Genomic DNA, 26,453 nt, shown 5'->3' with positions numbered 1-26,453 from the left:
TTCAAAGGGAGAGAATTTTGTCACATGCCATTGAAGTTTTTTTTTTTTGGCCAATGCTCCTCTTTTTGCTGAGGAAGACTGGCCCTGAACTAACATCCATGCCCATCTTCCTCTACTTTATATGTGGGACGCCTACCACAGCATGGCTTTTGCCAAGTGATGCCATGTCTGCACCCGGGATCTGAACTGGTGAACCCCGGGCCGCCGAGAAGCGTAACGTGCGAACTTAACTGCTGCGCCACCGGGCCGGCCCCGTTGAAGATTTTTGATTATCCTCATCGGACCACTAATCCAGCAACAGCTGCAGGATGAATGAGAGAACTGTAAACACAGGAGATTATTAGGAAGTTTTAATCATAACTCAGAAGAGAGGTGATAAGATCTTGACATAGACACATGGAAATGGAAAGAAGTTTCTAAGCCTAGATAATAGTGACTATTTTAGTACCATGTGTAGAAATAGGCAATTTAATTGGAAAGAATGTGAATTAGTATGGGAGGCATTAGATTATGTTTAAAATAATTAAATGTGAGAGAATAGTAAGCCAGTAAGGTAGGAGTATCTTAATGGTAGTTGCAAATGTAAGACTACAGCTTAAGAGAGAAACCAAGATGAATGATATATATTGACAGAGGGTATCTTTAAAAGAGAGAAGAGAAGGTGAGGAGTAAACCTGAGATTCAGATGTTCCCACTTCTTACGAATTAAGAGGAGAAAAAAAGTACAATGAAGTAACACTCATAGTGGGACAGTTATCATGTTGAAGCAGTCATCACAGAATCAATGCAGGAGAATTTCAAGAAGGGAGAATGTATAGTAATTGCTGATACTTTAGAGAAGTCTAGAAGAATAGGATCTTAGACCACTGAATTAGGTGGCCTACGTGAATACAATTTTAGTGTATTGGAGGATGCAAAATAAAAATTGTGGAGCTTGTAAGAGAATAGAGGAGTTAATATCATTATATTCAGCAATAACAAGATGGTTCAAGAAGTTGAATGAGTAGCAGACTTACTGGAGGCTTTTGTTGCTTTCTTAATTTGCTTAGTAAATAAGAAAGATTTATGAATGTTTTAATATGAGGGAAGGGAGCCAGTAGGGAAACCAAAGTTTTTTTTAAAGTTGTGTCTCTTGTTTTATCTTTTAGTTTCTTACAGGGAGGGAGAACCGATTGGAATTATAATTTAAAAAGCAAGGAGACATAGATGGAGTGAAATCAAGCACTCAAAGATGCTGATCTTAGCGAGAAAAGTGTAACTTCTTTTGAGATAGGAGGACTGACAGAGAGGATTGTCATACAGATAGTTGGAGTTGGAAAGAAATGCTAAAAGTCTTGAACTTATCACTTAAGATCTGTGTGTTTTATTGTATATAAATTATACAAAATCTTTTTAAAAAATTAAAGGAGATAAAAGATAATCTGGGAGGAATTTACTTTTCCAGTAACCCTGATGGGAACTGGGGTGGAGTACGTGAGATAGAGAAGGTTTAGAGTAACCATTGTGTGGAGTTGTTAAGAACTCAAGAGAAAACCAAGAATATGATTTCTCAGCCAGGGGGTTGAAAACAGCATGAATTTTTAGTAGCCATATCAGCACTTGGATTTTTGCCAGGAAAACTCTGCAGCCTGGGGGTAGGTATGGGGAAGGTAAATCTTTGGAGTGATTCTGACTAAAGAATTGGCATGACACCACAGTAAAAGGTTAGAACTGCTGACTAGGTGGAACTCTTAGAGTTGTCAAACTTAGCATGTCAGAATCTCAGATTCCCCATCATCTGCCTGCTCAGCAGACATATTTCTCCTTCTCTGTTTCCTACCTCTGTTAATAACATCAGCATTCTAGTTTACCAGGGCAAAACTACATTCTTACTTTTCCCTTCCAACCAACAGCCAATCTAACTGGTTTTGCCTCCTAAATATTTTTTTAGTATGTCTGCTTCTCTCAGTCCTTAGTAACAATTACCCTGGCTTAGGCTGTCATTCTCTAACTTTTTTTGTTGTTCAACTTTTAAAATGTCTTTAACAAGGTGTTACGACAGTTGAAAGAATTGTATCACCACATTGGGGGCATCATTTTGCTGTTGTGAAGCACTTGAAATACATAGGAAATTGTTTAGGATGAAAGGGTGAGCCATCAGAGTTTCTCCACAGATTTCACATTTTAACAATGAACCCATTAAATGAACTTAAAGCAGGAGTACAGAGTTTTACAAATAACTTGAAGCCCACTTGTTAATTCCATACTAGAATTTCTGTTATAGAACCATTGTTCTGTGAAAGTGATTGTCATTGTATCAAAGGGTATGTCTCAAGGAAGGTTCTTAAATAAAGCAAACAAGAAGTAGCTAGAACTGGTTCCAAAAGAAACAACTAAAATCAGAAAGGAAATTACTGTTGCTTTGTGACTACAGGAAAAAGGTTAGCACTCTTTAGCTTGGCTGTATAAATCAGCTGTAATGCAAAGAGTGTGGAGCATCTAAGGTAGAAAGGCTTAATTTTCTTGAGATAGTTGAGTTTATTTAATGAAAGTATAGTTTATTGTGATAGTAACATTTTTTAACTCATTGGTTCTGAGAGGTGATAGAGGTTTGGAAATATTTTAACGTTGCATAGAAGTGTGACCTATTTATAGTTGAAGAGAGGAAATGACATGAAGGTGTCAGATCTTCCTCATATTAGTTTAATACAATTCATTAGTTGATCTGGAAAAATGAATAGGTAAAAGGAAGAAAGTGAGAGAGAGTTATTAGCTACTAAAATATTGTACAGGTAGAGTAGTGGAAGCATGAATATTTAGTAAAACATTTTGAAGACCCTTCTATAAATAAGAATTTAACAAGAAGAGTTGGGTTAGAAATTGATGAGAGAGGGAATGCTTTGTCAGTAAATAGAAATTGGACAATTGGGTAGAAATTTGGAAAAGTCTGTGTTCTCATATTGCTTCATAAGCTCAGGTGAATTCCAGATTTCAAAGTAAAAGTTCAAATCATAAAAAAACTTAGTAAAATAGAAATATTAAGTCAGTAAAGTCAGGAGGGCTTCCTAAACATACAAAGAGTAGAAAATATTAAGGGAAGGATGCAAAGAGATTTAAATAACTGAAAATGTAGAGCATAGGGGCCAGCCCCGTGGCCAAATGGTTGGGTTCATGTGCTCTGCTTCGGCAGTCCAGGGTTTCACCAGTTTGGATCCTGGTCATGGACGTGGCACCGGTCATCTGGCCATATGGAGGCGGTGTCCCACATGCCACAACTAGAAGGACCCACAATTAAAAATACACAACTATGTACCAAGGGGGCATTGGGGAGAAAAACAAAAAATAAAATCCTTAAAAAAAAATGTAAAGCATAGATAAGTCAAAACAAATTTGAAAAAAATTGAAATTTGACAAACAATAATCATAAAGATCTTTGTTATATAAACAGCTCATATATATCATTAAGAAGGCTACCAAAACCCCCCAAAAGAAATCATTCCTCCCGTCCTTCACCCTCCAAATCGTCAATGTTAGTGTAAAATAGTAGCTTTTTCTTTTTTAGGAGAATTGATAAATATTTCATTATTTTCCCTACGTTTTCCCTTTTTTCCCCCCAAATTTTTATGACTTGTGTTACTATGAAAAGGGAGTCCTTTGGATGGATTTATGAATTATAAGCAAGTAGGATATTTTGATGTAGTTTTAGGGATTGACATTAGAGAAAATAACTGTAATCATAGTATACCTTTTGGTGTCCAGGTAGAATAAAGTGTATGGAGCTGTATAGATCCAGAGGCTCTCATACTGCTTAGAACAGTGATTTGAAATTCATTAAATTGTTTTAAAATTCTGTCTGTGTACAATATGCAGAATGATATTCCTGCTGAAAACACTTTGAAACACGTGAAGTCCCATGCTGGATTTACTGAGTATCACAAAACTTCTATTCCTCTTCATTCAGAACAAGGTAAGTGTTTTGACTACCTGAATTATATTAGCAAACATACTTGTTTAAGCTTTAAGTGTGTTTTATGTATATCACACCACCAGAGCAATGAATATTTCAGTGGTCAGAAAATGAAGATTCTGGTTCATCATTGTTGCAGTAACCTTGAATAAAACACAATCCTAATATTCTAATATTTTTTTACAAATTGTTTAATCCTTAAAGATGAAATATAAAGACTTGCTTTTTACAAATCTGCTGATTTTAACTTTTACAAATGAATCTGTTGTTTTAACCTGTATAGTCATTTAGTCAACATATTTTTCTAATTTAAATTTAAAAATAGCTAATACATTTATTTGGTTCAAAATTAAAATACACACACACAAGCACTTTGAAAATCTGTCTCCCTCTCACTCCAGCCCTACGCCTAACACTATTTTCATTTATCCTCTAGTTTCATACTTGTATAATCATATATGACATTATAGTCTTTTCTCTCTCTCATCTTTTACAGGAAAGGTGGCATAGCATACATGTTGTACACCTTTCATTTTTCACTGAAAAATTTAATGGCCTGGGGATGTTTCTACATCATGGTTTTTTATGAGTCAAAGTTAGATATGCACACAAAGTTATGATTATTCAACTTTCAATTATGTTCATATGACCTTTATAAAGTTCCTTAAGAAAAAGTACACGACCTTGTGCCCCTCACCATCATTTCCTCTTTCAGTCTCTTGATATACAGCAGTGTCAAGTTGGGTTTCTTCCAGGAGTGCAGGTTGTTTTAACATTCAAAAATGTAATTAATCATGATAGTAACAGATTAAAGGAGAAAAATCATATGATCGTCTCAATAGCTGCAAAAAAGGCATTTGATGAAATTCAACATCCATTCATGTGTAAAACTTTTAGAAAACTAAGAATAGAATGGAATTTCCTTAATCTTGAATAAAAGGTATCTACAAAAAGTTATCACAAATATTATACTTTATAATGAAATACTGAAAGCCCAAGATGGGGAACAAGACAAAGATTCTGGCTATTGCCATTTCTCTTTAACATCCTAGCCAGAGAAGGGAAGAAACATAAATGGTAGAAGGATTAGGAGAGAAGAAATAAAACTCAGTATTTTCAGGTAACATGGATGTTATTTCTAAAGTTAGCATGCTTATAATTTTGCATCCTCATATTTCAGTTGTAGACAATATCCATTGATCTCCCACTAAAGAAGGCAAAGATTGAACTCTTCTCCCCCCCCGTTTTCTGTTCCCAAAACACACACACATGCTCCCACATGCCTTTACCCTTTTCCACCAATATAGTTAGATCATAATTTTGGCTAAATCAGCTCTAGATTCTCTGCCATTTGACTACATTTCTTCAAGATACTCAGAAATATAGTGTATTCTTTCAGTTTCATCATCTTGAAAAAGTTTTGCCTAGAGTCTTTCATATACTTCAATCTGGTCTTTTTGCTCTCTATGCTTGGGGTACGACTTTTGGTCTAAGATTTCCATTCACCATTCATCTGAGGTTTTCCTTTATTGTATCATTAAGTTGTAAATTCTGTCAAAGTTAATTTACTATTTGACACCCTGCCTTTTTTTAAGTAGGCTTAATTCTAAAGTTTGTTTAGGATAAACAAGATACTACAAAGGTGGCATCTTAAATCAGAGGGGAAAGATGAACTATTCTATTTTTTTCCATTACTGTCAAATGATGTATGTAGAAAATTATTAATTTCAACGTTTTTATAGCAAGAGATTGAAATCAGATGTATGTATAAAATCATTAATTTCAACATTTTGTTATAGCAAGAGTTGGAATCAGACCAAATGTCCATCAGTAGGAGTTTAGTTAAATAAATTATTCTATATCCATAGTATGAAGTTCAGTGTAGCATCAAAATAGAATAGAGAAATCAGGGACCAGCCCTGTGGCCGAGTGGTTAAGTTCCTGTACTCCACTTCGGCGGCCCAGGGTTTCGCCAGTTTGGATCCTGGGTGTCGACATGCCACCGCTCATCGGGCCACACTGAGGCGGTGTCCCACATGCCACAACTAGAAGGACCCACAACTAAAAAATATACAACTATGTACTGAGGGGATTTGGGAAGAAAAAAAGCAGGGAAAAAAAAAAGATTGGCAATAGTTGTCAGCTTAGGTGCCAATCTTAAAAAAAAAAAAGAATAGAGAAATCCTCTGAGTACTGATAAAGATCTCCAAGCTTAAAGTTAAAAAACCAGCAACAAGGGGCTGGCCCCGTGGCCAAGTGATTAAGTTCGCGCACTCCGCTGCAGGCGGCCCAGTGTTTCGTTGGTTCGAATCCTGGGCATGGACCTGGCACTGCTCATTAAACCACGCTGAGGCAGCGTCCCACATGCCACAAGTAGAAGGACCCACAACGAAGAATATACAACTGTGTACTGGGGGGCTTTGGGGAGAAAAAGGAAAAAAATAAAATCTTAAAAAAAACACAAAAAAAAACCGGCAACAAAAAGCCCCAAGATATATAAAAGGAGGGGAGTACTTACAGACACACACGCGCACACACACACACACACACAATATCCCTGGAAGGGTACACAAGAAATTAGGAAACAGGGAAGAGTAAGACTTTTTCCTTTATACTCTTTTGTTTCTTACTGCCTTTTCACAAAAATAAATTGACTAATTGAGATGTCCTGCCAAGGTACTCCTGGGCCTCATATTACGCTTGTGTTCAGCAGTGTTAGGGAGAGGTTAAGGTAATCTTATGAAAGTTATACTATGCCTAGAAACACTTTGTGTTTGGTTAGCTTGTACTTTTTAAAATTTTAGTTGTGTAATTTTTCATTTTCTTTTAATTTTCTTTAAGTGGAAAGTAGCAGTAGAAGGCCATCTGCAGAGGAAACTCATGAAGTAGATTCCAAAGCAGCTTTACTACCGGTTTGTACATTTCAATTAAACAAATGCATGTTTTTAAGTACGTATTTATTAGAGAAGAGCTAAAACATGATCATGTTTTATTTGAGATTTTATCTAGCTTTCAAAAAAATTTTTACCCCGGAAAACTGACATCAGGACATGAGTAGCAGTTATAGAAAAGAGTTTCTTCCTATAGTGGTTAGTCAGAAATTTTTAAAGAAAAATTTATGCAAAAGAAAGGCAGGAATATCTGTTTAAATTGAAACTAATTATATGAAGTCATTCTCAGTCATTTGAGATAATATTTGATTTTACAAAGACTCTTTAAAAGCAGACTCTAGCGACCAAGACGAATAGCTTGGGAGAAAGCAGAAAAATTGCTCCTTTATAGTCAAAGTATAGGAGGGAGTGCTCATAATTATCCTGGATTGTCAAGAACATATTAACTTACATTCTGCTGTAAGAAGATAGATTGTATTATTAAAAATCATATTATTAAAAAAACTATTTCCATGGGTAAAAGGGGTTAGTGCACACAGAGTTTCACAGTAACAATTCCTCCTTTCTGGAAGGACCTATCCTGAAATTGATCTGCCCAGTTTTGCCAGAAATAAAGTTCCGTTGAATATGATCTCACAGTGTCAAACTATAAAACTTATGGGAGTCAAATTACAGAAGGAGTATGAGACTGCTAATAATTTAAGAGATTAGAATTATTGGTTACAGATTATAAAATAAGAGATTAGAATTATTGGTTACAGATTATAAAATAAGTATGATTCAAGTTATTAAAGCTATGAAAGAGAGTATTACAAATATGAAGAAAAGAAAAGAAACTACTCAGAAAGACTGGAAAATTTGAAAATAATCTAGAAATAAAAAATAACTCAGGGTTAAAATAACAGATTAGGCAAGCTGAACGGAGTTACTAAATTGGACCAGAATGTAACAGAATTATAATTAGATGGAAAATGTATTAAAGGTAAAGAGACATGGAAAATAACCCTAAATTGGCGTTGAGAGAGTAGACAGAATTTGAAGAGATAATACATGGCTTAGAATTTTCCAAATTGATGAAATATATGGAGATTCAAATTCAGAAAGTCTCAAACTGGGAAAGTAAAAATAAATCCATACCTAGACATAACATTATAAAACTACAGAATAAAATCCATAGGTACATATGCATACAGAAAAAGGCTTCACTGAAATATGCCTAAATGTTATTAGTAATTTCTTTGTTTCCAGTTTGCATGATTTTAATTTTTCTCTTTATACTTTGATATGTTTTTGTTTTGGCAATGGGCACGTATTTTTAGAGTCATAGAAACAAATGTAGGGGCTGGCCTGATGGCACAGCGGTTAAGTGTGCACGTTCCGCGTCCCGCATATAAACTGGAGGAAGATGGGCACCGATGTTAGCTCAGGGCCAGTCTTCCTGAGCAAAAAGAGGAGAATTGGCAGCAGTTAGCTCAGGGCTAATCTTCCTCAAAAAAAAAAAAAGAAAGAAACAAATGTATATTTTAAGAAAACAAAATTGTCATCAGAGACAAAGAACTGAGTAGACTATAACTGTGTTAAAGGAAATAACACTCATGAAATTCTTTATTCCACTTTGTGGAATGGCCTTATGGTAGTTTTATCCATTTGTTGTCTTACTAATTCAATTGTATGAAAAAATGACTTCATATTAATTTTTCAGCCCTTCATTCTTAAAACATACTATAGGAAACAAACTAGGGTTAAACAGTTATGCTTCATCTAGAGATTTTTTTCTTTAACTTTTTGTTTTTGATTTTGACTATAAAGGATTGGTTACAAGATAGACCATCAAAGAGAGAAATGTAAGTAAGCTTTTTCTCGTTATTAGCCTGAAAAGGATCATAGTTATTGAATGTTGCTTTTTTTTCCTGCTATTTGCATCATTTCTTTAACTCTTTTATCTGTGGATGATGATTATTTTAGCATCTCCTATGTTTACATAGAAGAGATTAGGGGAATTCATTTATTAGGTTTATGTACAGATTTAAATTTTTAATTTTGTATAGTTATACTATAATTATAGTCATACTATAGTTACAACTGTACTAAAATCTTCCTTATAATGATGCAGTTATGATTTTATTAGTCCTGTTTCCAACTTGCTTTTCAATAGATTTATTCAGAGACCTACTTTGACACTTTAGTTTTGTATTTGCTTAACTTCTCTGCCCATGATTCTAATCAAAAAACCTTGCATCTCCTTTTGGAAAACACTTGGATAATTAGAGCAGTAATATACAGTATACATTAGAAAGCCCGCATACAGAGAGACCCACTAGACAGCTGATGTGGTAATCCAGAACCAAAAGTAGAAACTAAAGGCAATCTGACAGGTAATCATCCCCAGAGAGTAAAAATTTTAAATACAGATTAAACTTAAAGATAAGAATCAAAGATAATCTCTGTATTTCCAGCCTGAGAATTAGTATTTTAGGATTCCAAAGGACATTTACGAAAAATATCATCTTGTTTTGACACGCATTTGGTACTGGAAGCATGATAGAGTTACTCTCTGATGTGGACTACTTGAGAAGGGAAGCCACTTTGAGGGAAATTATTATACTTTCTACAGTGTTTCCCCCGTTTCCTTCTGTGCATCAGGAGTAGATGTGAATATATAGACAAGAAAATAAACCAGGTGCCACATGGAATCGCAGTTCAAATTCTTTGGGTATCCTGGTCCTAGTTGGCATTTGGACCTACCTATAGTCAGATCTCTTCAGAGAATAATGTCTCGTATAACCAAAACTGTAGGATATAAAGACAGAATAGGTCCTTGAAGTTAATGTTAATTCAGCTAACAAGAGAACATTGTCTTACAGAATACTTACCCATAGAAAAAGCCAGAAAGGTGGATTTGGTCAGCACTCTTTGGGTGCTGAGAAAAGAGTTGTTTTTCAGCAGCAGACAAAAGGAGGATGCTAGGGTCAAAATACTTCGTATAAAAAATGTTAATATTATTAAGATGAAAATCAGTAGACACATCAGGATCAGATTAAATGTAAGAGCTAGAAGGAGACTGCACAGGTTCTCCATTCCAGAATGCCTCTTTGGACCTAGTCCTTTTAGTGCTAAGAAAGGCCACAGAGCTGGATAATGGGAGAGCTAAGCCTCTAGCCCATTTTTTTCTTGATTCCCATGCCACTCTCCTGTCTACTATACCTGTCTCTCTAATTTGCACTGAATCTGTGGAATTAATAAAACCTCCATTTGGTACCAATATTTGTTGTTATAAATAAATATATTCAACAATGGAAAAAAATTTTTTCAACATTAGAAATTGAGTTTTGCAAAATGACATCTCTTTGCTGTTCTCTTAGTTCTTTGCCCATCTATTCTATTGAAGTATTTTTAGAATCCTGCAAAGTTATTTTAAGATGTTGTTATAGTGCTGGAATGAATCCCCACAATAGAGAAGTCATGGAATATTTTGCTCTCTTAATACCAAACCTTCAGTTTGGCACCAAACTATGAATAATGTTTATGTAGGCATAAATTGGAGGTACGCGTTTTTAATAAAGTGTATGCATATGGATATATACATACCCATGTATGAATTTGGCCATTGGCCTAAGGGAAATGGCAAATGTTTAAACAAAAGTGAATCTGAGGGCTGGCCGTTGGTACAGTGATTAAGTTCACACATTCCGTTTTGGTGGCCCAGGGTTCGCTGGCTCAGATCCTGGGTGTGGACATGGCACTGCTTGGCAAGCCATGCTGTGGCAGGCATCCCACATATAAGTAGAGGAAGATGGGCATGGATGTTAGCTCAGGACCAGTCTTCCTCAGCCAAAAGAGGAGGATTGGCGGCAGGTGCTAGCTCAGGGCTAATCTTCCTCAAAAAAAAAGTGAATCTGAGTCTCAGAATTCCTTTAGTAATGTTCTATTAAATAATCAAATAACTTCATAAAATAAAAATTATGTGGTAGCCAAAACGAAAATTGTGGCACAACTTTTATAACATAGTTTTTGATGTTTCTTTAGGCCATCTGAAGAAGGAACATTAAATGGTGAGTCCATGTTGTAGATTTAGTGTGAAGAAATGAGGAACCGTATATGACCTATTATAGCAAATACCACATTATCCTGGGTTAGAAATTTCAGACTTCATGTTTGAAAAAGCCAAGGTAGTAAGAAGTTGTTCCTTCAGCTAGTTTCTCTTCGATATGTATGTTTCACAAACACATGAACTCACCATATGAATGATAATCTATTTACTGTCTTCCACCCCGCTTCATCTCTGTTCCCCAGCCTGCTCCTTCCCTTGTATTCCCTGTTTTCATGAACAGTGCTCTCAGTCAGCTAGGTGAAACCTGAGAGGGAGTTACTCTTCATCCCCTTGCCCTTGCATTCACAAAGTCCTGTTGTATTTACCTCTTAAATATCTCTAGAATCCATCCTCCACTGTACATCTTGCTGGTGCTTTCAGTTCAGACCTTCATCATTTTTAAAATTTTTTATTGAAGTGTGATATGCATACAGAAAAGTGCAGATAAGCCTCCGTGTCAGTGAATTCTAAGTGAACATTCCTGTGTAATCAGCACCCTGATCACAAAATACAGTTTGCCAATATCCCAGTTCCTTGTGTCCTCTTCTTGTTATACTTCCTGCCCCTAAATAACATAGTAGATTAGTTTTATGTGTGTGTGTGTGTGTGTGTGGAATATATAAATGGAATCATACAATGTGTACTCTTTGTGTCTGGCATCCTGTTAATATGTGTGCATGAGATTCATCAGTATTGCTTTCTATAGTGATAGTTTGTGCATTCTCGCTACTGTACAGTATTTCCTTGTGTGAAAATATTGAATTTATTTATCCATTCTAGTTGATGGGCATTTCGGTAGCTTCCAGTGTATGGCTATTATGAATAGTGCTGCTATGAGCATTCTTGTTCTTGTCTTTTGGTAAACATAGGTATTTGTTTTCTGTTGGGTGTATACCTAGGAGTGGAATTGCTAGGTGGTAGGATACGCATATGTTCACATTTAGTAGTTACTGCCAAGTAGATTTTGAAGTGGTTGTACCAATTTGGGCTCCCAGTTTATCTTCTGTTCTGCCACCAGAATGATTCTCCTAAAAGATCTGATCTCGTCACTCTTCTGCTTTACGTTTTTCCCATTGTCATTGGATAAAATTCAGTATCCTTTCTTAGCATGGCATATTTGGCTCTTAACTGTTTGGTATTTCCTGTTTCTGTAGCTTTACCTCCTAAAGGCATGCCTATACTCTTCCTCATTAATTTGCAATCTTGGTTGCATATCTGAATACTTCTAGAGAATCACTTATATGATGACACATACCTACACAATTATAATTTTTTTGGAGTGAGATCTGGGTAGGTGTATGTTGAAAAAAACCTCACAGGAGATTCTCATCTATATATAAAATAGTATTGAAAACCACTCTTCTATTCATACTAAACAATTTGCAGTTTCTCAAGAATCACATGCACTTGAGCAATTCCATGCCTTTGCAAACGTTGCTCTAACCACACCACTACCTTCCAAACTACCCTCATTTCCCCCCGGCTTTTCCTCTGAGTAGCTCTTCAACCAGGGGGCATTTGGTACCCCTCCTCTCATCTAGTCTGTGTGTGTGTGTGTGTACATACGTATATATACACACACTTATATATATTTTATACTTATCACACAGTATTAAAACTGTTGACTAACTTCCTTTTCCTGCAAAACAATGTTCTTTTTCATTTATGTTCTAGAAACTTAACACATAGCAGATTCAATTTATACTCCATCTTTCTCACTACAGTTAACAAGTAAAATCCTCAAATACATTTAGAGATGGAGGAGGGGCTTTTTTGGTGTCACATTCCAGAAGTTCATCTTCTCATGGTCAACCCATTAAAATGGTTACGTGGCCACGGGCCCCAGCCCCCATAGGTCTAAAACTAAAAGATAGGTATATATTTTTTTGAGTGGGAGTTACAGGAAGAATGCAGTTTATGACAGGAGTGTGAAGCATCAGTGTTTCTGCCCTTCTGGGTGTCTGAGTGCAGTTACCACTAATCTGGCGTAATGAAATAGGATAGTATAGCACACAATGGACATATCTTATTCCTTGTTTTTTCTGTTTTTGTGAAGAGAGCTTTACATGAAGGAAACTTAGGATGATTATATGAGCATGTATGAGCAAAAATTTATGCTGCATTAGTACTTTTAAAAGGGTCTCATTTGTTTATTTGCCATTTTAGGTCTTGCTTCTCCATTTAAGCCAGTTATGGATACAAATTACTATTACTCAGGTCAGTAGTATTAAAAAACAAATTTAGTAATATTTCAGCTTTTAGAGATTTCATTATTTCTCTCTCATTTTTATGCAGCTGTGGAAAGAAATAATTTGATGAGATTATCCCAGAGCATTCCATTTACACCTGTGCCTCCAAGAGGTAAATCTGAAAAGTAAAGAAATGAAAGAGAAAATCAACCCTTTATTAATATGTGGTTTTAGCTATAATATAGAACATGGATGGTGACAGAAAGGAGGAGGATCACATGAAGTGTCCATTTCATATAAATTTTAATTATCCTGACTACTACAGTAGTCACTTATGTTTAAATAGAAGAAGGAAGCATCAGGAGTATTGAATTTCTCTATTTCTGGCATATTCAGAAGCAGTAGTGTATTTGAATCAGAAAAGCTCTTGATCCGTTGTCTAGTAATGAAAGCATAGATAAAGTGACTTCACGGGGTTTGTGCAACAGATACTTCTAAGCTCTTGTCTAAAAGTGTAATTTAGAAGTCCAGTTGCTTTCTAAAAGTTTTTTTTAAAATGTTCACACTTTCATAGAACTTTATCATTGTTAATACACATGAATTTAGAGATATTAGTAGATTCTTGATTTCTAAGCATTTGTTGCCCTTAAACTTTTTTTATAAAACTATAACTTGGTCCATCTTATCTTTTATTCCTTACTTAATCCTAACCAAAGATATCTGATTTTTAGTTTTATTCTGCCATGTCATTTTTAAAGAGTCATAATTTGACTTTAAAATGTGTCCATTCCTGTTGCAGGTGAGCCTGTCACAGTGTATCGCTTGGAGGAGAGTTCACCCAACATACTGAATAACAGCATGTCTTCTTGGTCACAGCTAGGCCTCTGTGCCAAAATAGAGTTTTTAAGTAAAGAGGAGATGGGAGGAGGTTTACGGAGAGCTGTCAAGGTACAATGTACCTGGTCAGAACATGATATCCTCAAATCAGGGCATCTTTATATTATCAAATCTTTCCTTCCTGAAGTGGTTAACACATGGTCAAGTATTTATAAAGAAGATACGGTTCTGCATCTCTGTCTCAGAGTAAGTGCTAGTGAATGCATAACAGTTGAATGTTCTTTGAGTCTCATGTTTTCACTTTGAAAGTAGGATAAACCAAATAAAATCTTAGTTTCAATGTTGAACAAGGGTTTGGTTTTTTCTGTTCTGTAGGAAATTCAACAACAAAGAGCAGCACAAAAGCTCACATTTGCCTTCAACCAAATGAAACCCAAATCCATACCGTATTCTCCAAGGTAAATCTTTAGATTATTCTGGGATCTTTTAGTGTTATGTGGATAGCATTCTCTTTTCACCTTCATTATTGATGCTAAATATTTATTTCTCCATTTTAAAGATCAATTAGAATTTTATTAACAAAACTACTAGTAATGTCTATAACTTTTTCATAAGGTTCCTTGAAGTTTTCCTGCTGTATTGCCATTCAGCAGGACAGTGGTTTGCTGTGGAAGAATGTATGACTGGAGAATTTAGAAAATACAACAATAATAATGGTGATGAAATTATTCCAACTAATACACTGGAAGAGATCATGCTAGCCTTTAGCCACTGGACTTACGAATATACAAGAGGGGAGTTACTGGTCCTTGATTTACAAGGTAAATTTATTAAAATATTGCTGAAGTGAAATTGTACAGTACGTTCTTACCCATTCATGTGTTATGAATGATATACAGAAATCTGCTAATTTATAGATAGGTAAAATCTTAGAGCAGTAGAAGGTATTAAAAAATAGGTTGATAACAGCTTTGGCATGTAGCCATCAGGGCCCCAAATCGTGGGATCTGGCTATCTTAATTGTTGTTCAGGTAATACAGATGTTTTAATAAGCAAAAACATGAAATTTCTTATGCTACTTTTAGATGTGTAGCCTTAGTCGTTTAAAAGTATGAAAGACCATTTGTTTTGCCGTGAACTGAACTACCTAAATATTTAGTGGATTGAAACAGCCATTTTACATGCTTACAGTTCTCTGGTTCAGGAATTTGGGCGGGACATAGTAGGTAGAGATGGCTCGTCTCTGCTGTCTCTTCAGAGGATTCAAATGACTGGAGATGAGCTTGGACAGGTTGACTGGAGTTAAATGTCTCATGTCTGTTCATTGACAGCTAAATTCCTCAGTTTTCCACCAAAGATCTCTCTACATAGCTAGCTAACTTGGGCTTTCTCATAGCATGGTAGTTTCAGGTAGTTAGACTTCTTACACGGCAGCTGGCTTCCTCCAGCGAGAAAGCCGTAACTCTTAGGGTTAGGCCCAGAACTGGCCCAGATCCCTTCTGCCACATTACTGGTTAAGGCAAGTAACAAAAACTCAGACTCAAGAGGTGGGGAATAGATTCCAGCACTTGGTCGGTGGAGCAGTGTGTATACAAGGAGGGAAAAACTGATCATAGCCATCTTTGTAGACATACTCTGTTGTAGCTGTAAAAGAAAGAAAAAGAAATTGTGGCTGAGAGAGGGCAGATTTCCTTAGGGTAATGTCTGTGCAGTTTCGCAGCAGGGTCAAAGGAAAATACAATTGAGCAAATTGCCAGCACTGTCTGGATGATACTTTCACATTATAGCTTCCATAATTTTTTTCCCTAAAGAGCAGCCTTAATTTCAAATGTCAGCACAGACTAGATTTCAAAATCACTAAGAATAACTGTTTAGAATGTTCATCAGTTAATGACTTCTTTCATTATGTAGATACTCACAAACATAAAAGATTTGTTGAAAAGCAAACAGTTGGTATTGATTTAGCTCAAGAAAGAAAATCTGTGTAAAAATAACTCAGTAGTTCATTTTACATAAATAAGTGTTTTATATATAGTGAAAATTCTTATGTATGTTGTTAGACAGGCCCATCCAATTAAGTAAAAAGGGTCTTAGTTAAAATATATTCTTAAATAAGTATCATTTAATTATCTCCAAACATGCATAGGAAGTGAGGCCAAACAGATTTTATAGTTAAAAAGATGGCAGTTATTTTCAATAACAAAGTAATTCTGATGTTCTGTACATAATTAATAAGTTCATGGAGGCATTTTTTCAGATATTATTTGGATGATTTTATGATAAAATGATTATTTTAGATGACTGGTACAAACAAGTGAGACAGTATGGAAATATATAAAGAACAAAGTGTTTTCATCTTTACTGTTTCCCTCTGTGAAGACAAATACATAAAAGGAGGCCCTTTTTTTCTTATTTTTAATCATTTTGTGTTGTGGTGGTTTTCCTCCTACTGGGATCATGCTGTGTGTGTGTGTGTGTGTGTTCGTTCCACTTGAGGTTTTTTCCACCTAACAGTATATCATGGGCATCTTCTGGGTTGTTACTGATAAATTTGGGTTATTCCTTTTAATAGCTGCATGATAGTCCGTAGTATGGAGGTATACCATGATTTACATCCTCTATTGAGAGACATTCATCCTATTTTTAGTTTTTTTGCTACTATAAACAGTGATGCAACAAACATACTCACATATTGCTCCTTTTATTTCCATAAAGTATATTCCAAAGTTGGCTTAGTAAGAAGAGATGAGTGCAATTTTAAATAGCTACTGCCAGGTTACTTTTCCAGAAAGTTGCAGGAATTCATACTTAGCACTGTGTGTGAGTGCCTATTGCTCCACAATCTCTCCAGTACTGAATATTCTTCATATTTGCCAGTTTGATGTATCATATCATTTTTTAATTCTGGTTTTTCCTATTATGAAATTGTAATGTTTTATTAGATTTTGTTCCAATGGGTTAAATATTTATGATTATTCAAATGGCAGTAGGTGTTCTTTCTTTGTTTGTATGAATGAGTAGATAGAGAGAGACTGAAAAGATTTAACCACACATATAACATCTCGGGGGGGCGCTGGAGGTGAAGGAAGACGTTCATGATCTTATTCTTCGTGTAATCTGCATCTTTTGCAAGAAGATGTATTTATGTGTTACTGTGTGGATTGTTTTTGTTTTTGTTTTTTGGAGAGGAAGATTGGCCCTGAGCTAACATCTGTTGCCAATCTTCCTCTTATTGCTTGAGGAAGATTGGTCCTGAGCTGACATCTGTGCCAGTCCTCCTCTATTCTGTATGTGGGTCACCACCATGTCATGGCTTGATGAGTGGTGTTGGGCCACCAATGTGGAGCACATGGAACCCGAGTACCATGCTGCTGGGCCAGCCCCTAGTGTGTGATTTTTTTAAATCCACAGCACTTTTTAAATGGCCTATAGATTGTCTTCATGTGAAACAAGGGCAGATTGTGTAGACCTTTGCATAAGGAGATAGTTGTGTACGACCTTGGCCCTATTGCATCAGGAGCCCACATGCCTACCTACTGACTCTGACGTTAACTCTCATTCACATTGCAGGAGCTCTTTGTTCCCAGTGCAGTGTTGAGGTCATAAGTCAAGTTATGAAATATCAAGAGAGAAAAACTACTTTATTGAATAATGTAACATTGTGGAATGGTTGATGATGTTATAAAATCTCTCATGACTTTATTTTGCAAATATCAATGTTTATATCAATTATATAATACAAATTGTCTTTTTTATATATACATGTAAAGGTGTGGGTGAAAATTTGACTGATCCATCTGTGATAAAAGCAGAAGAAAAGAGGTAGTAAGTTTTAATAATTCCGTTGACATATTTTCATAATTCAAATTCTACATTTCTATTTGTGTAAACTTTTTTTTTTTTAACTACCAATTCCACAGATCCTGTGATATGGTTTTTGGCCCAGCAAATCTAGGAGAAGATGCAATAAAAAACTTCAGAGCAAAGCATCACTGTAATTCTTGTTGTAGAAAGCTTAAACTTCCAGGTAAACATTTTCTTAGTCAGTATAATGTATAAATTGTTAGCAAAGTTGGTTACTACAATACTTTATAACGCCAGAGACAGAAATCCACATTGTTGGTTATAAATGGGTTACTGCTTTCTTTCATTACTTATAAAAACACAAACTTCATTCATTTAGTACATATTTATTATGTGTCTGCTGGATGCCAGGAATTGTGCTGGATGTTGACAATATAATAGTGAAGCAAACATGGTCCCTGCCCCAATGAAGTTTAGGCAAATCATGAATACTGACAAGGTTAGCAGGGAGTTATAGGACTGTCATAAATACCAAGCAGAAAACGAGAACAGGTAAGCAGCCATTTAACACAAGCTTAGAGGGCAAGGAATGCTGCCTGGGGAACTGATGGATTTGCCTCTAACTGAAGGATGAATAGGCTTTCAAGCTAGCCTGGCAGACAGTTGGGGAAAGAGTATTCCACTAAGCAGGAACAGGAACTGCGCATATATTCCCCCGTGAGAGTAACTTTCATCTTTCTATTTGAAGGACTGCAACTTACTGGCGAATTCTAACACAAACCAGTGGTTCGCACTCTTTGGAGTGCATCAGAATCCCCTGTGGAACTTTTTAAAAATTACAGATGCCTGGGACTCACCCTCGAGCTGTATTTCTTAAAGTCGCTTTCATTATGACCAATAATGTAGTTGTTAAGAGCTTGAAATTGGGAGCCACACTGCAGGGTTCCAGAGAATAACTATACCACAGAGCCGCTTTTTTTTTTCTTGTGAAGAAGATTCTTCCTGAGCTAACATCTGTGCCACTCTTCCTCTACTTTGTACATGGGTTGCTGCCACAGCATGGCTGATGAGTGGTGTAGGTCTGCACCTGGGATCTGAACCTGCAAACCTGGGTTACTGAAGTGGAACACGCTGAACTTAACCACTACGCCACGAGGCCAGCCCCGAGGAAAGCTTTTTGATAGTGTTGTTCAGGCTTTTTATATCCTTGCTGATTTTCTGTCTGCTTGTTCTGTTGATTACTTAGAAAGAAGGTCTCTAAGTATAATTGTGGATTTGTCTGTTTTGCCTTTCAGTTCTGTCAGTTTTTCCTTTATGTATTAGGTACATACACATTTAGTTGTTATGTCTTCTAGGTGAATTGATTCTTTTTATCATTATATAATGTCATGGTAATTTTCCTTGTTCTGAAGTCTCCTTTGTCTGATATTAGCATAGCTACACCAGCTATCTTTTGGTTAGTGGTTTCATCAGGTATCTTTTCCTAATTTTTTTACCTATGTATATTAATTATATTTAAAGTGAATTTCTTGTAGACAGCATATAGTTGGGCCCCAGGCTTAATTTGTTTTGTAAAATCTAACATTTCCATCTTTTAATTGGTGTTTTAGACCCTTTACATTTAATGTAATTATTGATATGGTTACATTTAGATCTGCTGGGTGTTGTTATCTGATTGATGTGTGTGGTTTCTTGGAGGCCTTTCCCACCCCTTTCTGCTTCAGTACTTTATTTGATTTTTATGTTTAGTTTGTAGTGGTGGTTCTTAGGTTTTCTTATCTAAGAATGTGTGTGTTTTGCCTTCATTCCTAAAGGATGTTTTCACTAGATCTGTAATTTTAGGTTGACACCTCTTCCTTTCAGCACTTAAAAAATGTTCTGCTGTCTTCTTGCCTCTGTTATTTGTGATGAAAACTCCACGGTCATTTGAATTGTTCTTCTCCTATCTGTGATATATGGTTAAATCTCACTTCTTCCAATATTTGTTCTTTATCTTTGGTTTTCAGCAGTTTGATTCTGATGTGTCTACTTGTAGCTGTCTCTGAGTTTATCCTGTTTCAGGTGTACTTAACTTCTTGAAGTTGCAAATTTATGACTTTTATCCAATGTGGGGAGTTTTTAGCTGTTAGTTCTTCAAATATTTGTTCTGCATCAAGTCTCTTTTCATCTCTTTCTGGGGATCCCACAATAAGAAGATCAGACCTTTTGATGTTGTGCCCCAGGAATTGGAGGCTCTAATTATTTCCTTAAAAATTATTTTTTCTCTGCTGTTCAGAGTGGATAATTTCTATTGGTTTATCAATTTCACTCATAACTCATTCTTTGTTTCTTCTGCTCTTAAGCTCATGCACTAGATTTTTTTATTTCACTTATATTTTTCAGTCCTGGAATTTCCTTTTGGTTCTTTTTATACTGTTATTTCTCTGTGGAAAACTTTTTTCATTCATTTCAAGTCTGTTTGCCCTACATCATGGAGTATGGTTATAATAGCTGGTTTAAAGTTTTTGATCCTTCTACCATCTGGGTAATCTTGGGATTGGCATCTCTTGATTGTCTTTTTCTCTGAGAATTTTTGGAATTTTCCTAGTTCTTTGTATCTCCAGTAAGTTTAGAATGTGTCCTGGAGTTTTTTGAATGTTAACGCTGTGAGATTCTGGGTCTTGTTAAAAATCCTCTCGGGGGTGTTGATTTTTGTTGTTTGTGTTAGTAGGCAACCAGTTGACTTAAGTTCAGTTCACAAGTCCCGGTCTGCCTTCTGCGTCTGTGATTCCAATGTCAGTTTAGTTTTTAAAGCCTTTTTAGTGTCACTCAGGTCTGTCTCACATGTGTGTCAAACAGGGGCAAGTCTGGGACTTGAGTGGAGGTCTGCACCATAGTTTAGTGCTGAGAGCCTGTGCTATGATATCTTTCCACGTAAGTGCCACTTAAGGGTGAGCCTGGGATTTCATACACAAATTTAGTGTGTCCCTCTCTCCATTTTCCTCCTCTCCATGATTTCTTCCATACTTTGTGACTTCCCAAGGGCCTCTTTTTTTTTTTAGCCTCCCTGCTCTGTCACACACTTCCTGCAACTGGGTCTATTTCTGGTGCTAAGTGGCGAGAAAAAAATACTCTTTGGATCATAGTGGTACCTATTCTCAGTTCTTCTGGTCAGAGAGAAGGGTTTCTCTTGGAATTGTAGGTGCTTGCCCAGCTGCCTCCACCACAGGAGCACCTCTTCTTGACTAGGGCTTGTCTTAGGTAAGGGCCAGAGGAGCAAAAAAAGAAAAATGAAAATCAGGGTATTCCAGTCAACATTCTCTATCCCACAGGGTCCTCCTTCCTGATCCTCTAGCCAAAAAGTCTTGGAGCTTTTTCTGTCTGTGCTCACTGTACATTTCTGAGATCAAGCCGTCTTCAAGTCTAAGCCTAGAAATAGGAGAGGAAAAAAAACCCAGGAGACACACCACCATATAAGTCGTTCTTCAAGCTCTAATTTCCTTCCCCGGTACCTCTCCTGTCACTTTTCAGAAGCTCAGATAGTTGCTGTATGTATTGTGTGAAAAGTTTTTACTTGTAATCAGTAGGAGAGAGAGAGTAGAAAATGCTTTAGTCCGTTTTAGCCAGAACTAGAGGACACAATGGTGAATTTAACAAGCGGCCCTGATACAATTTTTGGGTACAATTCAATTTTTAATAGCAAATCTGTTTTTGAATTATTATTATAATCAGGATTTCACAGCTTGGAATTAAAAGCAATCTAATCCGAATGCATCATTTTATAGAACATATAATTAAGAGTTCAGATGATTTGCCCACGGTTACACCATTAGTTAACAACATTTTCAGGACTTGAATTATAATTGTTTCTCTCCATGGTTTTTTTGTGTACAGTACAGCTACAGATTAGTTTGCTTTCTCTAAGGCCATACTGGCATAGTCTTAAATTCAAAATTTATCAAAAATTATTCATGCAGTAGCAAATATGTATTTGGATCATTGAATGAAGGCTTTTACTCAAAATTAACAGTTCATATTCTGAGTGTCAGTTCTGTTTTATATGGAGATAAAAGTGTAAGGGTATATGCATGACTATAGTTAGTTTAAAATATAAATCTAATGTTACTGCATTAAGTTTTCCAATTCTGCAACTATTGATTTCATCCTATCTCATATATATAAATACAATATACATACTGATAGTACCAGATTTAACTGAAGACTTAATTTCTTTTCTGAGCTCCTGTTTCTATATTCAGTTTCTTACGTTTCTACTTGGATACCCGAAAGTATCTTTATAACATGTCCATTCCCTAACTCTTAACTTTCATTTCCCACCCCCACCCACAAAACTGCTTCCCCATCTCATTTATGGTTACCCAGTTGCTCAGGCTCAAAACCTAAAAGCTAGCTGATTCCTTTTTTCTCTTACCTTTCATAGCAAATCTGTCAAATTCTATCTACTCTAATTCCAAAATCCCTCTAGAATTCATCGAGTTCTCGTCATCTTCATTGCCACCATTTTGTTTCCTGGATTCCTGCCAATTACCCCCTAACAAGACATCAGATGATAATCAGCATAGTCATTTAAAACAAATCTGATTATGTTCCTCCCTTAAGACTGCTTAATACCTTCCAGTGGGTTTTCATTGTGATCTGTACCCCTTACCATAGTTTGCATCCCATAAATCAGGGGTCAGCAAATTTTTCTGTAAAAAGCAAGGTAGTAAATATTTTAGGCTTTGTGAGCCACATGGCCTGCGTCACAGCTACCCAGCTCTACCATTGTAGTGCAGAAAGAGCTCTAGACAATCTGTAAACAAATGAGCATTGCTGCGTTTCAGTAAAACTGTTTACAAAACAAGCAGCAGGCCAGATTGTGCCACAGGCTGTAGTTTCACAACCCTTGACCGGTAACTGCTGCTAGACCTCAGTTCTACTGCTCTTCCCCTCGTTTGCTATGTGCCAGCCACCTATGCCTCTTCCTGCCGTTCTTAGAACACGCCCAAACCATTTCCGCCTTAGAGTCTGCAGGTAACCTCTTTTCTAGAACACTCCTCCTAGAGCTTTGATAGGTCACATCTCAGTGTTCAGGTCTTCACTCAAATGTTAACTCCTGTGGCTTTTCTGTCAGCGCTGTCTAAAAGCATCAACCTTATACCATGTCCTCATCACACTGTTTTCTTTGAAGCACTTGTTACTACTTAGAATTCTGTCATTTTTCTATTTGTTTTTCTTTACGCACAAGAATATAAGCTCCATGAGAGCAGGGACCTTATCTACCTGTTCATTGCTACATTTCCACACTTAGATGAGTTATTGACTCATGGTCAGCAGGTAATGATTATTTGTTGGGTGAATGAGTTATTTCATTTCTATGTGTATAAATTTTGTGACCTTGAATTTGTTACAACCTGGTAGAAAATAGATCTGGCACGTTTAGAGGAAAATTCACTTAGAAAATGTTCCTAATTTTCCATTTCTAGGCAATACTGACCTTTTTCTTCTTTTTTTGTTGGGGTGATATATAGATCTGAAGAGGAATGACTATACACCTGATAAAATTCTGTTTCCTCAGGATGAGCCTTCAGATTTGACTCTTCAGCCTGGAAATTCCACCAAAGAATCAGATTCAACTAATTCTATTCGTCTAATGTTATAATATAACTGAATCATTGGTTTTGCCTATGCCTCGCAAACATCTTACTGTGTCATTTTTCCTGCAGGAGGAGATTGTTTGGTAATATAGAAAAGTATGTGCAAATTGAGTATGCTGACTCTGGCACAGTTAAAAGGTCAATATTCTTTGAACCTGATTAAACTAGTCAGTCAGGAACTCCCTGTAGGATACAGCTGACAGCTGTTAAATTTTAAAGGTAAAGGGAAATTAGTATTTATAACTTTTTAAAGAGCTCTTTTTAGCGGAGGATTTCATTTGACTTTGTTCTGGTGAGGGTGATACCCTCTCATGTGGTGCAATACCATTAACCAAAGTTAGGTGTCTGTGCAGATTGTATTGGCAGCTGGTTTACTGCCGTTGAGCTAGCAGAATGAGGAAGTCACCCAGCCTTTGGTTAAGTGGCAGTCAGATGTCTTCCTCAGTGTGTTTTAGTGTGCTCAGTGGTGATGTCACTCATTCCCAGCTAGATGCTTGTTGGCCATGGGAAAGGAGATGGCTTGTTATAATTCTAGATCCACAGGAGTATGAGAAGCCCAAGCTGAAAACTATTTTCTAAGAGAGACTTTATGAATCAGGGTTAGGCTCCATATTTAAAGAAAGAGCTGATTTTTTGTTAAATAGAGCCCAAATTGTGCGAACGTATTAGGATCTTTTTTAAAACATTGTTTTATCACGTCATTGCTAAGTAGAAGAAAGCCATGGTAGACTGGTATAACTAAACATATCAAAGGAGAAACTTAACTCACTGTTGCAGAGAAGTGAGAAAAGTTAAAGTGCTTTTTTCCCCGCCTCTGTCTGTAGTGACACCCTGGAATTTACAGACTTCTCCAAAGATTTTATTGACCAGTATATCAAATCCGAATGTAAACATGAACTCTTTCATATATTTAAAATTGTGTAGGAACATTGTTTATGGTACTTATTTAAGAAATTGAGTTGGGTCATCATTATGTGATGTCGGGAGAGATTACAGTGCAACTTTACGCCAATAAAATGTAATTTAACTGCCCCAGATGTTGTGGAATACTTAACAAGAAAAGCTTTTCAGCTGACTAAAGTTTTATGCTTTGATTTTTTTTTCTTTCTTTTTTTTTCTTTTTGTTTGTTTCTTAGGTACTAATTTTAATTTTTATTTGGAAGGGAGCAGTGTAACTCTTATGTGTATTCAGTAGTGTATCTCATAGATACAGACAAGGCAAAAAGAGATAAGCTGTTTAAATAGTGTTTAATATTGATGGGGGGAGAAAGAAAAAGTGTATTAAAGATATTATACTATATACATTTTGTATATCATTAAATCTTTAAAAAAATAAATAAATTTATTCTTGTTTACAGATGTTTAGTGAGTTTAATCATTCTAAAAAATTATCTGAAATTTTGTGTTAATTCATTTTCACAGTATCATTTTTTTAAATGAACCATTTAATCCCCTGTCCTGTACAATGTTTAAAGTGATCTTGGTTTCCTACCGTGTCTTTTGTAAAATCTGTTTCTTGTTTTATCAGAAAACCATATGGGTTATCTATTGATGTTTAATTTTATGTTATTTTCACAAGATAATTTATTGAACATTTGTTTAGTACTTAATAGGTGTCAGGCATTACTCTAAGTACTTTGTGTTAACCCATTTAATCCTTATAACAATGTTAGGAAATAGGTGTTATTCTTATCCTATTTTGCCAGTTAGAAAATCAAGGCATTAGGTAAAGTAACTTTCCTAAGACTCTCATAATTAGGAAGTAGCAGTATTAGGATTCAACCCAGGCAGACTGGCTCTCGTCTGTGCTCTTAAGCCCCATGCTATATTGACTTTGAAGCATAATGAGCATGATGGTTTCTGTACCAGTTCCTGGTCTCTTTTCTGAAACAAATCAGCTCCATCAACTTTTTTGGTTAATTTTAGAAAGTAACAGTTTGCCTGAAAATCACATTTCTCATCCCAAAGACATATTGTCTGTCTTTAGATTAGTGAAGTTCATCATTATCACTCCATGGTCTGAGTCATTTGCTTAATTTCTTTAACATTTTCTTCTCAGTCTCATCCTACTGAGAACAAAACTCCATCTCTACCAAATTACTTGTTAAAATGTGTCTGCAGATGTTGTCTAGTAGTGTGCCTTCCTCAGTCTGCTGATGTGTGAGCCATCTTTATGTTAAAAGTAATGCACGTTGATTGTATTGCAGTGTATGGAAAAGATTTTAAAATGTAAAGACAAGTATAAAAATCACTTTCTTTTTCCAGCCTTCAGTTGAACTATGTTGCTTTTGTAGTTAGTCTTTTTATCCCTCTGGACTGTGCCCTTTGCAGAGGAGAGGACCCTTAGGGTTTTTCACTGCTGTCACACCCAGCACCTTGCATAGTACGTTGTGAAGGGCACACAATAAAAAAATTAAGAATTTTTAAATGTTTTTTTCACAATACCAAACTTTCTCTTGAGGAAGGTAGATCACAATGATACAGTCTTGTATGTTCAAGTAGACAGTCAAAGGAAGAGTACCCAATAGAGAGCTGTTTATTGCTTAGAAGAGAGATCGAGTAATTATTTGCAGAAAAGGATGCATCTGTGAGAAGGGATTTTTGTGATCCTCCTTATTTACCATTTCAGTTCTGATTGTTTCCTATTTCACACAGGGTTTTTTTTTTTTTGAGAAACCCAGCTCCTCAGACCTGTCACAACTAGCACTTAGTTAAATGCTCAGTAGTTATGTGTTGGAGTGAGACCTCAACCGCTGTGTGTCTCTCTTAAAACTAGATTGCGTTCCCAACTAAGAGCTGTCTTGTTTATTTTTGTATTTCCCTTAGTGTCTTGCTGGAGTTTGTAGTATAGAATATAGGTGCTCAGTGAAGACCTGTTGAAGAAGTACCAAGAATATTTCCAATATGAGATGATCTGTGAGCTTTTTCTTAGGAAAAATCCCAAGCTAAGGTTCTGCTCCTTTCTGGAATATGTTTTCCTTCTTCTAGGCTTTTTGGAAATTCCTCAAAGCAGAGTTTCTTCCTGGGGTCCATGATTCCACCTTGGTGGGCATGGGTGGG

General features: G+C 36.1%; 1 protein-coding gene across 1 annotated transcript in view; it reads left to right on the top strand.

The window, feature by feature from the left end:
• The window catches only part of TRPM7 (transient receptor potential cation channel subfamily M member 7), a 110,309-nt gene extending 85,557 nt beyond the window's left edge, over window positions 1-24,752 (top strand). Inside the window, exons 29-40 of the mRNA XM_046652252.1 lie at window positions 3,850-3,946; window positions 6,788-6,858; window positions 8,647-8,681; window positions 10,864-10,889; window positions 13,094-13,144; window positions 13,223-13,288; window positions 13,916-14,199; window positions 14,329-14,411; window positions 14,569-14,774; window positions 17,724-17,775; window positions 17,874-17,980; window positions 23,268-24,752. Coding sequence (XP_046508208.1) covers window positions 3,850-3,946; window positions 6,788-6,858; window positions 8,647-8,681; window positions 10,864-10,889; window positions 13,094-13,144; window positions 13,223-13,288; window positions 13,916-14,199; window positions 14,329-14,411; window positions 14,569-14,774; window positions 17,724-17,775; window positions 17,874-17,980; window positions 23,268-23,398 — 1,209 coding nt within the window. The 3' untranslated portion in view covers window positions 23,399-24,752. The remainder of the gene's footprint in view (window positions 1-3,849; window positions 3,947-6,787; window positions 6,859-8,646; window positions 8,682-10,863; window positions 10,890-13,093; window positions 13,145-13,222; window positions 13,289-13,915; window positions 14,200-14,328; window positions 14,412-14,568; window positions 14,775-17,723; window positions 17,776-17,873; window positions 17,981-23,267) is intronic.
• Window positions 24,753-26,453: the final 1,701 nt, after the last annotated feature.

Source organism: Equus quagga, chromosome 2 (genome assembly GCF_021613505.1).
Source record: "Equus quagga isolate Etosha38 chromosome 2, UCLA_HA_Equagga_1.0, whole genome shotgun sequence".
In the NCBI taxonomy this organism is placed as follows: Eukaryota; Metazoa; Chordata; class Mammalia; order Perissodactyla; family Equidae; genus Equus; species Equus quagga.
Note: the sequence above shows the minus strand (reverse complement) of the source record. Positions and strands in the feature narration are given on the sequence as shown.